This window comes from Amaranthus tricolor, chromosome 12, assembly GCF_026212465.1.
Source record: "Amaranthus tricolor cultivar Red isolate AtriRed21 chromosome 12, ASM2621246v1, whole genome shotgun sequence".
NCBI classification, from domain to species: Eukaryota; Viridiplantae; Streptophyta; class Magnoliopsida; order Caryophyllales; family Amaranthaceae; genus Amaranthus; species Amaranthus tricolor.
The window spans coordinates 6,250,795-6,262,918 of NC_080058.1; the positions used below are offsets into that span (position 1 = coordinate 6,250,795).

General features: G+C 32.7%; 1 protein-coding gene across 5 annotated transcripts; it reads left to right on the top strand.

Moving 5' to 3' along the window:
- The first annotated feature begins 2,440 nt into the window (after positions 1–2,440).
- LOC130828372 (uncharacterized) lies at positions 2,441–10,762 on the top strand. 5 transcript variants are annotated; one of them, XR_009047371.1, is made up of 11 exons: positions 2,447–2,662; positions 2,840–2,972; positions 3,970–4,030; positions 4,121–4,253; positions 5,077–5,200; positions 6,015–6,071; positions 6,157–6,253; positions 6,480–6,687; positions 8,925–9,025; positions 9,143–10,182; positions 10,298–10,762. XR_009047371.1 is itself a non-coding variant. In XM_057694337.1 (10 exons), the coding sequence occupies exons 1-10, from the start codon at positions 2,571–2,573 to the stop codon at positions 9,155–9,157; spliced, it is 981 nt and encodes a 326-aa protein (XP_057550320.1). In that variant the 5' UTR covers positions 2,441–2,570; the 3' UTR covers positions 9,158–10,762. The 5 variants fall into 5 exon arrangements, 3 of the variants coding, with proteins under 3 accessions (XP_057550320.1, XP_057550319.1, XP_057550318.1); XR_009047372.1 differs by having other exon boundaries at positions 8,925–8,985; XM_057694337.1 differs by having other exon boundaries at positions 2,441–2,662; positions 8,925–8,985; positions 9,143–10,762.
- The last annotated feature ends 1,362 nt before the right edge of the window (positions 10,763–12,124 follow it).

Consider the following 12,124-nt stretch of genomic DNA (forward strand, 5'->3'; position numbering starts at 1 on the left):
CATATAAACATGATGTTTTTGCTAAACTGTAAACTGCAAAAAAAAAGTTTAAGAGTAAAGCATCAATTTTTTGGTTAATTTTACCGATTTTTATTTAATCCATGAAATTTATTAAATTTAAGATTTTATTAAATGTGTTTTTATATAGGTTTTAAATTACAAATATTTGAAGTGGGAGGATGATGTAATCAATCTAGAATCAAGTGGTGGAGCATATTGATTGGCAGAGGCAGAGTAAATACATACTAGGTAATTTACTACTGAGACCCTTAATTTTTAGGGTCTTGTGTGTTCGAACATGTTATATATGCTCAGAATCTTTTTTGTTAATTCGAAGAAGAAAATGCACTTTTGCTTGAGAAATTAAAGCTTGAGAAAAAAAATAGAAAATAAAGCTTTGTTAAAGATTAAACCTTTTAAACATGTAAATGCAACAAAATTTTTAGGACTTGTGCTTGTTGCATCATGATTATTATTTTTTATTTAAGTTAATAAGTTTCTTATGATTTTGAAAATGTCCACTTCGTATGAGAGAATGCAATGAAATTGTATTTTTGTTTTAGAATCCATATTCATTATGTCTGCATTCTACTTAGAACATAAAGAATTGCATATTAATAATGGCATAAATCGTACATCAACAACATGATAACATCAACACCAAAGTAACAACATGAACACAACAATTTACATGACTATCACCGGTATCATTAAATCAACATTAGCAGCTTTACATATGTTTTCTAAAACAACAAATGTGTATCCATTATCCATTGATACTTTTCTCAAAAATAACTCTAAATAGTATCGTTACTCATGACCCAATAAAAAATATTCTATTATCTCAAAAAAAAATTTTCTACTAAATTTTTTTCTTTTAACTTATAAAAATCTTCTCTCTCTTACCTTTTCTCTACTTATCATACGTTTTCTCACTTATTTTATCTACCGTTTTTATTTATTTTTTTAATAACTATATTTTCAAGATAAATTTAATATTTTAAAAAAATTAAACTATTTTTTTAAAACTTATATTATTTGAATCCATATTTTTTTGAATATTTGAAGGATTTTTGTGGGATTTTTAACAAAAGAAAGAGGAAGAAAATTATAAAAGAAAATAATGATTTTTGAAAATGTGCCAAAAGTAGCAAAATTGGTCTAATTTTATAATCTCGAAAAAGATGAGTGTTGGTAATTTTTATTTTGTATTTTGAAATTATTTTATTTAAGAAAATAACCTTTTTTAAATGCTATATTTTCTCAGCCTGCCACGTGAGCCAATAGGAACAAATGCAAGCCTCCCCGACCTGCATGCGTCAGGAATGTGGAGATGACATGCATCCAATTTATTTAATTCCTCCGGTCCGCATATTCTGTTTGGAAAAAAAGCATCGATCGTTTGCTTCCCAAGGTCATGTGATGACCGTTTGGGAAGAATTTTCGGAAGTTCGACCTAAATTGTGTCATTGTTAACAAGACAAAGTTAAAGTTTGTCTCCATGAACTTTAAAAAAAGTCATTGTTAACAATAATGTTTTCAAAAGCAACGCTTTAAGTCAATGATTGAAAAAAATTTTCAATCTCTTTAAATTCATCATAAGTGTTGAATTAACTGTTTACATAATTATTAATTATTGCTTAAAATATTATTTTATTTTTTAGTTGGTTGTTGATACTTGAGTTGAGCTCATATTAAGGAAGTTTGGTTTTTCTTTCTTGGTCTTTCTCTGTTAGTTGAACACCAACGTTTTCCTCAACAATTCCCTTAAGTTCAAACTAAGATAATCTATATAGGGTTATGCTCATGGATTTAGACATTCCACCCATATACTCCTACTCAAACTTTGTTCTCTTATATACCCTACCATACTTGATACCACTACTAAAAGTAAAAGATTAAAAAAGTTATTCTAAAATGCAACAAAATTAACAAGCAATTAGAAATTACAAATGGTAAATTCAAAGCCCTAAATAAAAGAAAACAAAATTAATTAACTTTTAAATTATCATAAATGTACCCGTGCAAAGATATCTTCTTCACTCAGTTACATCTGTCTCTTTTAATTAGTTTCAATGACCCTCTTCAAATAACTTTAATTTAGGAAGAAAACTTGATTTTTTTATCATGTAATTCAAAAGAGGTAAATTATAAAGAAAAGAGCGTAGGTGCACAATTAGGTGGAAGTAAATGCCATTTAATTAAGATATTAGAACAAAAACAAAGAAGGAAAATCAAAATTTATAATTTAATTGGCCTAACAATGTCACATGAAAAATAAATTAATACATAGATTATTCATAATTAGACAAAAGACAAGTTGATATCATGTAGAAAAAAAAAAAGAAAAGGTTAAATTTTTTTTAAAGAAAAAACGATTTTACTTGAGCATTATTTTTAAAAAATATAAATAAATAAAAAAATCGATTTTTAGAGGTCTAAATCTACAAACAAAATATAGGTGCGAGTCGCGAGTTGTATGAAGTTTGGGGAAAATGGGTGTCGAAGGAAGCCAATCTCTCCACTCTTGAGTTATAATCTGCCATTGGTATTCAAAAAGAGTGTATGACATGAGCTTCCATGGCCTCCATTTCATAACTAGTTCTTCAATCTGCTGTACCAATTTCAGCTTCAATTTGCGGAACTCTAACCTCGCTTCCAGGTTTACACCTTCCTCATTTTTCATAATTACCTCCTTTTTTTCTCTTCAATTTTAAACTCTGCGATGAAATTTGTACAAGTTTTTCTTTCATTGCGTATTACTATGCCTTACTAGCACGTTATCTGTTTCTAATAAGTAATAAGTAGTAAATTATTACTAGTATATGAATATTTGCAGGATTGTAGTTTGCACCACCCAAAGGAATTTTTCAATGGAGGGTATTAGAAGTGGGGATATGGTTGTTGGTGATTCTGTCTCACTTCAAAACAAAATCGCTGCTATTCGTGCCGCGGGTCCTTCCAAGCTTCAGGTTTCTTTTATTATTATTATTATTATTATTATTATTATTATTGTTTAATGTATTTTAATTTTGTGTTGTTGATGGAGTTTCAAATTGTTCACGCGGTTCATGATTATAGAGAATTTGTAAGGTTAAGTCAACAACAATATTCCGTTACTCCAATATTATTGATCATACTTAGGGTCTATTGGCCGCAAGGTAGTTGTGGCCAAGTAGCTATAGCTGTGTGTCATGTGTTGAACCTTTGGCTCACTCCACAAAGTAATCACGCTCACGTGTGTTATTCGATAAGCGCTGCTTGCTAGCCGAGTTAGGCTTTTCCCCAATGCTTCGATACTTGACCTTGTGTTGAATGATCAAGTTTCTAGCACAACCTAAGTGCCTTGGTGCTCACTAACTCTAGTCCAAAGAGTAAATGAGAGAGGAAATGTGACTTACAAGAGAATAGAGCACACAAGAGTTTAGAGTTTTTAAGAGAATTCTTGAACTCACTCAAGTTGGTTCGTACAAATGCCTTGGATGCCTATTTCAATTCTTTATATCTTACAAGTTTTAAAACTCTCTACATACGTACAACCTAGAAATTCTATATCACCTAGAACTTTATACAATATTCTAGAGTTATCCACCCTATGATGTTCTAAAGACTTCTACAATACTCTAGGACATACATGTCGTGTCTGTTACCACGATCGCGGACAAAACCACATTTTTGTACTATGCTAGGGATAACTAATTACCATTTTTTTACTTGTGTAGATGTAGATACTACTATTATTGTTGATTTTTGTATTGTGGTTGTTTGTTCCTCTTAGCCGTAATTTTTTACCCTAAGTCAAAACACATCCATTTAATCTATGTTCCCTTGTTGTTAGATTAAGTAACGATTTGTGCTTTGAGATTGCAAAGTGTTTTTTTTAAGGAAGACGTGAGATAAGTGCTTGAGTCAATGTGAGTTGGAAGCTTTTTCTTTTTATAGAGGAGACTAACACATTCTACCTGTCAGATAATTGCTGATTTTGACTGTACGTTGACAAAGTACAATATCAATGGTCAAAGGGGGCAAAGTAAGTTGACATAATAATTTTTATCCTTGAATTCTCGCTATCTAGACTGCATAATGCTTCAGTTCTAATCTTCTCTAATGATTTGTGTAGCCAGTCATGCACTTCTACAGCAGGGGAATGCAGAGTATGATATGAAGAGACAGAAGCTATATGATCATTATCATCCATTAGAAATTTGTCCTGCAATTCCCCTTGATGAGAAAACAAAGCTTATGGAAGAGTGGTAATTGTGTACTCATACATGTAAATCTTCGTTGTTTATGCACTGTTGGGTTCTTTTACCTGTTCTCTGATGGACCTTCTTGTATGTTGTGTAAGCTTTCTTTTCTTGTTTCGGCATTTGACTATTGATTGTTAGGAGTACCTTACAATGTAAGTGTTTTATTACAATCTATAATAAGAAGGAGCTACACTTGAACCTAATCGATTATCCACCTATGAAAGTATTCCTTTTAATCCATTTTGTTCAATTTGATTGCAATCTGGTGATCTCCTGAATCTTTAGCCCAATGTTTCTAACAAAGCTCCCATTAAGAGGTCAGTTGTGTTAAATCTTATATGTATGGAAAAACCACCAAAATTTTAAAATTAAAAATGCATTGAGGGGGAAATAAAATTTAAAAGTACTCATGATTTCAGACAATGTTCATCTTGATAAACTCCAGTTTGAATTAATTTAATTATTTTTGGATTTGGTTGAAGGATATTTGGCTATTTGCAAACCAAGATATTTGTATGAAGGATGTACGTACTCTACAGTAATATTACATAAACCTTGTGTCCTAAAAAAGTAGTTCTGTTATAGCCTAAAGGTATTTGCATACATGGAGCTATTTCGTGTGAATTCTGATTTTCTTTGATTATTCAAAATCCAAGGATTGTAGCTTGGTTTATTTTCTGGTATAATTTCTGTGTGAACCAAATCCCCAAAACAGAAGTTAGGGATTTATAATAACTCTCTTCCTGCTCTTGCCCAGGAAATCACTTCGCTGGGTAACTATATCCTTCTTTATTTTGCCATAACTGATGCTTGTTCCTCAAAACAGGTGGGAGAAGACACATGGTCTTCTCGTTGAGGGAGGTCTCACATTGTATGATATAAGAAAATCTGTTGCTAATGCCAGAATGGAATTTCGAGATGGTGTAGTTGAACTGTTTGACCTTTTAGAGGTGAATTTAATATCGTTTTAGTGACTTTTGATGAAATGTTTCGCTCTAGCTGTCGAAGCCTGATTGTTTTCCTCTGTTTTGGATTAGTTTAGTGAACTACTCTCTTTAATAAACACGGACCAAACTTTTTCCTGCATTATATCATCTGATGTGTTGTTAAAATCAACTGGTAAATCAAATGAAACTCTTAAGCCGTAAGGCACAAGTTATTGCCAACTTATCAGCAGCAAAATTGTTCCTAGAATCCACAAGAAAAAGCACTAATAAACCTTGCAGCTCTAACATACTCACATGGCATTCTTCACTGCGTATGGCTTCCTATATTAACAATTCATAAAGACAATTTTTTCCTCGTGTTGATTAAAATTCTTTCCAAGAATTCTTTTGTGATTCTTAGGGTGCGTTTGGATGGAAGGAAATGGAGGGAAAGGAAGGGGAGGGATTTGGAGGGAGAAAGAATCCCTTATTTGGATAGCAATTTGGAAGGGAAGGGATTTGGAGGGAAGGGCATTGGAAGGATTTGATTGATACTTTTTGTTAAGGTTCCAATTTCTTCAAAGTTGGAAAGATTTGAAGGGAAACTCTCATCTTCCTTCCTTTCCCTTGAGCTATTTCCCTTCCATTTCTCTTCCCTTCTTTTCCCTTCCCTTCCCTTCCTTCCCCTTCCCTCTCTTTCTTTTCTCTCCAAAATTGTTATCCAAACATAGTGTTTATGTATAAAAAGTTTGATCATAATGATTTTTCTATTGAAGATCTGATGATTAAAATTCCCTTCTACCATTTTTCTAATTGTTGATCGTTGTTCTTACTGCAGGAGAAGAATGTTCCTATCCTTATTTTTTCTGCAGGGCTTGCAGACATCATAGAGGAGGTAGGTCGGAATATGTACCACCTCTTTCCTTTTTCAAAAGTTGGTATCTTTTCTGCTCACGGTCATCTTGTTGTGAAATACGAAGGTACTCAGGCAGAAAATTCAGAAACCTTATAGAAACGTCAAAATTGTATCAAACCGGATGGTCTTCGATGACAAAGGAAACCTCTTATCTTTTAAAGGTACTTATTACTAGTATATGAACCTATTGACATTTTGCTCTTCAAATGCTTGTGGTAGCAGCTACCTCTTGTCCACTGAGAAAGTTATATTTATTCTTTGTTATGCGGTTTTCAATTACTTCTTAAGAGTTGAGATTTATTCCTTACTGGCCTCAACAATGATGAACTTTCTTTAGAGATTTTTGCATCTATTTTTTATGTGTAATATTATCTTGTCATATTCCAGGTAAAACCATTCATGTCTTGAATAAGAATGAGCATTCCCTTGATATGGCAGCACCTTTACATGATAAATTGGGAGAAATGGATGGGCCTGATATTAATTATGCTTCTATGAAAAAGAGAACAAACGTTCTACTTCTTGGAGATCATGTTGGAGACTTGGGAATGTCAGATGGTCTAAATTATGAAACACGAATATCAGTGGGCTTTTTGTAAGTTCATCTTTTCATTTCCTATTGATGTGTGAACATGGTAGTTTCTTTTAGTTTGTGATATGTCATCTTCTTCCATGGGTGTTTATCCATCTTTGGTCATCTTAAGTATACATCTCTGATATGTCGTTTACCTTTGCAACCTTTAATGGTGGAATAAAACTGGATGTAAGTACTTGGTCAATATCATTATAAAAAAGAAATAAATTAATATATTAATAATTTCATTCTCAACCATAAAGATCAAAAATAATTTTTAATGTATTCCTTGTGTGATTTAATTAACGAAGATGAATCTCCTTGTATGTGATTGATCCATCGCTTTCTGGTATTTTATTTGCTGGCTAGCTAAATAGCAATACAACTGAAAACACAAACTTTCTAAAGTGTGTGAAGAATGTGTTCACTTGTAAATAATTATCGAGTGAATCCATCGCCAAAATTAGAAAAAAGTCGACCAAAAGCTTTTAGTGGATTTCACCACTTTATGGCCTAAGTAACTCTTTGTCTGGACTTGGTGCACCCTAAAATAGACACCAATGTGCACCAACCTTAACATCACTCATATTTCCACTTAAATGCTTCATTCTTTCTCATTTCGACTTAATTTTTTTCAACAAGTAATTGATTTCCTTTTTATCAAAACCATATTTCATAGTCCCATTTTTCTGCCCAATTGTCATTTATTATTAATTATATAAGGTGACCCCTATTGTGATTCAAAGTTAACCCTCTTATAAGACAAAGTTTCCCATTATCATATACAAAGTTTAACCTTCTCGTAGGGTGTAATTATTTGAATTTGATTCTTGTTACCCCTTTGTTCAAGTTATATTTTTACAAAACTCATTTTTCTTCTTATCTGACATTTATTTTTAAATACATAATCAAGTTGACCCATGGTCATTCAAAGCTACCCTTCTTGTAAAGCAGAGTTACCCATTATGAGTGTTGCACATTACATTTATTGTGGGGACGTAGTCATCCTCCACATCCCTAAAAAGCAATATCAACAATAAGCAGAGTAACGAGAATCATGAGTCAGCCTAGTTGTTAAGGGTTTCCTTTTCACCCTTGTTGACAAGGGTTTGAGTCTAGCCTACAGGAAGGATTAATTCCCTTTCCCCAGCCTAACTCAAAAAAGTTACCCAAAGTAAATAGAAAACTTTAAAGCCCTCAATTACATAGATAATCCAAGGGCGAGTTTAAGTCTTTAGTAAAAGTCCATATTGTGATTTGTGAGGAAGTTAAGATTGGAACTTTGCAAAGCCAAGGACACGTAATTCAAATAATCACCAAATGTTTTACAAAACATCATTTCCAAGGAAATTTTAAATGAGAGAGGTTGCACTTCCTTGGATCATTCATCATATACAATTTAAGATGTAAACCGATAGGACTTGATCGTGCATCACTTCTGGAGGACCCATCCATGTTACCTTTCTTGAAAATTTTTGCACAAGCACAACATAAAAAAGGAAAGAGGCGCTGTTGGGAAAATTTAGAGTGCATGGCCTTGATAACTTTTTCTAGTTCCAACTAATGGCTGCTTGGATATTTCTTCCCTCTTTCTGTGTGTTCAGGACTTCAGGTTTACATTGTGGCGTATAATAGGTGTTGCAATTAAGTCTCAAAAACTTTGTACCACTTAAAAATTAAAATTTTTTGTTCTCTTAAGTATGAAGGAGTAATAACTGTTCCATAAACATGCTCCAGAAAAATGTGCAGAACATTTTTACTTTAGGCATGGAAAAAAGTTTGCACTTGAATTCCGTTATAACTTTGCTTAGTTTTGCTCAGGAACTCGTTCTATTTTCAATCTGATCATAATATTTGTAGTTGATTTTTTGTTTCACATTCTTTTCTCTATTAAAATCATACTACACCAGAAAGATTAGACCATACTCAAAGATTCAGTCCAAATTAGACCCTACCTTAAATAAATTTCCATCAGATCACCTAATTTAGGTGAAAAGAACTAGTTCTAATTGATTAAGTTTCTATGATATGCATTACCATTTCACTAGTCATACAAAAGTGGTTACTATATTATAGCAGTAAAATAGTTGGCTGTTCTATTTGGAACTTTAAGAGCTCTATCCGGTGGCTTGCTGCCGCTTACGCTAGAATCAGAAAAAACAATTTATATTATGAACTTTTGTTAATTTATTTATCACATGCCTCACAATCATTTACGAAAAACCAGTAACTGACTAATTGCTACATGAACCATGCAGGAATGATAAGGTTAATGAGTCTCTGGAGAGTTACGAAAAAGCCTTTGATGTTGTGTTTTTGGTGAGTGCTATGACTTGTCTACCTCATGATTAATATATAGGTATTCATCTTGGTTAAAATATTTGTCCTAATCAAACTTACATTGCTAATTAGACCTACCTTATCTATCTTTTTGTTGTTTTGTTGTTTGTCTCTTGGTTTCGTCAAATCCCCAAAGGCCATGAGTGTATAGCCACAGAAGAAGTACGGTCTACAGCTCAAAGTATATTTATGTGTCTGTGTGCACGAAACTATGGGGAAGAACTGGACTACTGGAGTATGATTTAATATCAAGTTTCAAAGCTGAGTGACCTGTCTCTGGAATCTTTTGCTTACAATGGAGATCAAACCTTACATCTTTCACATTGGGAAGAGATGTCAAACTTTAGACTCGTCTCGATCTCAATCATAGTAGTGTATTGCTTTCTTTATAAATTTGGAAATATTCTGACCTGAAATTGGAACCCTTTTGAGGTGGATAGATGTTGACGGATTGAACTCACCAGAAAACTTCAATTAGGCTGGAATTTGGGTATTTTAGCTTGGATTAGAAAGCTCACCAATCTCAACCTTGAGGTTGGGGTATTTTAGAATCAAAGTCCTTGCGATTTGGATGTGAATTGTGAGCTTTACCATTAAGCTCTTGCTGCTCGTCAGTGACTGTATTTAATGGTTGAAATTTAGGTTGCTATGATTGAACTTAGAATGTTCAACTTCCTTCAGGAAGTTTCAGTTGTCTTTGGTAATTACTCCCCTGGGCTTGCTCCATGGAGCGAAAGTTGCCTTTTCAAAGGACAAAATATGTGGGTGGAGCCATGGTAGCAAGGTAAGTGAGAAGATAGAGACTGAGTTGGTGGGGAAATCTGATGAAATGAGCAGTGCTGCAAACTTATAGAGACAAGCAAAAGTAGTACTCATGGCCGTACTGAGGGCGTAGAACTTAAGGAAGTTCAACATATGTGTTTCTCTCGACCAACAACTTCTGACTTCCACAAAAATATATACCTACATCTCCACAGTCAATTATTTATAATCAATCTGAGTACTGTTCTCGATTCCCACGTGAGTTTACATCATATCAATTTTGGGGTATTGTAATAAAATTCAGGGCTGATGGTCTTTACGATCTATTGTCATCATGAGGTCGAAGAAATTATTAGTCTAAGGTATTTTCTGAACAAAGTGAAAAAACATCAAATGTATCTTCGCGTAACAGAGGTATTATGTTAAAGTATCGAGGGATGATTTTTTTCTAGCAATCTGTATGTTCCTCTTGTACAAAGCTATTTGATTCTCGTGTATCAGGAACTGAATTACTGTATTCTCATGGCAGAATGATGCTCCGATGCTCGGAGTGGTCGACCTTATATCTCAGCTAATAAAAGATGGATAGACGAAGAGCCAGGGATGCCTTTCACTTCAATTACTTCAGTCCACCATGTCAATTGATCTTGCATATTGAAGATTCAACCTCGATAGAAATTTTATTTCGTAGGTATTATTATTAGCATTTTCATATTGTTTATGATTGATCGAGCCAGCACACTATGTTGGTCCTTTTTCTTTTAACTTTGTTTTTTCAATCTATCATATTGAGATCGTTGTAAGCACAAATTTGTCTACATAAGAGCAATCTCGGTTTTTATGTTTTCTTGTTCACTTGATCACCTCGGGTATTAAATAGGGGAGTCTACGTTTCCTTCATGGTGATACTTTTTGTAACATGGATTTACTTAAGCTACTTGTGCTCTTTATTGTGACATATAAGGAATCATATCAGAGTTCTTCTGCAGTATTACTCGATTGGAGATGTTTATTCTAACATATGATGTTTAACGAATGTTATCACAACTACTGATGTTGTAACCAGCAACAATATAAATGTGAATGCGATACAATTGAAGAATGATTGTAAGTTTAAACGAAGTTAAAGAGAACCACTAATACTAATGGGAGTTCTATGCACTAATAGCAAGTAATAGCAGTGTTATTTTTAAATAACCGCTAACATTATTAGGAACTTTTTCCATTTTATTGAATCACTTTTAGGCTGAATTAGGGAAAAATCACTAATGTAGTTAGTGATTTTTATTGCAGCAGCCAAATTTAAGCTAAGACGTTACTAAATATTATTATATAAATACTTAATAATACATAATCACAGTTCACAATCCAAAAGTATTGATAAATTATTACCTAAATGAACAAGCCTTATAATTGACTTCATAAATAACCAAACAATTGTAATAAAATAAAAGAGTGTTGCATATCACAATGTTGACTATAACAGAAAAAAAAAAAATCATAAATGACTTTTCCATTAGCTAGTTGGAAAGATTGTCAAAATTAATCTAACATTTTCCTCATACACTGTGAATAATCTCACCTTTTAATTATTTTCTAATAATTTCATCTTTAATATGTATTTGCGTCTAGCATATCCTACGGGTGAAGGGAGGGGTGGGGTTGTCGTGGTTTAGGGGGTGGGATTATGATGGTTTAGGTCACTGGGTAGTGGGTATGTTTGAGACAACATAAAAAAGATTATATTATTAGAAGATATTTCAAAATGAAATTATTGACGACTGATGAGTGAAAGGTTGAATTAATTTTAAAAATGTTTCCTAACTAATTTTGCAATTAAAAATTATGCGTGTTTTCATAGAAAAATAGGAGTTAGATAGAGAAACATGGTAACACTAAGCTAAGAGTTGGATAAAGAAAAGAAGAAAAAAATCTAAAAGACTAGGTTTGGAATGGAGATAAATTTTGACACATATTTATTGTGTTGGTCATAACTTTTGGGGTACAAGTAATAATGCTACAAGACTAGTGTGAAAGGAAGATTTCAAGAGTATTTTTGCGCTCCAAATGCATACTCAAGCAAAAAGTTATAAGCATTTTAGTATGACAGGTACAAATAAGTCGCTATTAATAACAACAATTTATTATTGATTTTTTCTTAGTTCTTTGTCAATGGGTCACAACACACAAAATGGAAACCCGTTTTTATTCAAGGTTCAAATAATAAGATGCTTATTTTAAAATTATACTTTAATTTCTAAATTTTTTTATTAAGAAGCACAAAATTTTATAAAGGGAAATTCCATATGATAACATCCAATTTTCATGAAATGCTAGTAGTAGCACTTTTGTAAGA

What these genes read in the sequence shown, in the direction of transcription:
- LOC130828372 (XM_057694335.1), top strand. Translation starts at nt 2,571, where the DNA reads ATGAGCTTCCATGGCCTCCATTTCATAACTAGTTCTTCAATCTGCTGT. An exon ending in CGGGTCCTTCCAAGCTTCAG is followed by an intron (nt 2,973 to 3,969) that starts GTTTCTTTTATT and finishes TCTACCTGTCAG; the next exon opens with ATAATTGCTGATTTTGACTG. An exon ending in ACAAAGCTTATGGAAGAGTG is followed by an intron (nt 4,254 to 5,076) that starts GTAATTGTGTAC and finishes TCCTCAAAACAG; the next exon opens with GTGGGAGAAGACACATGGTC.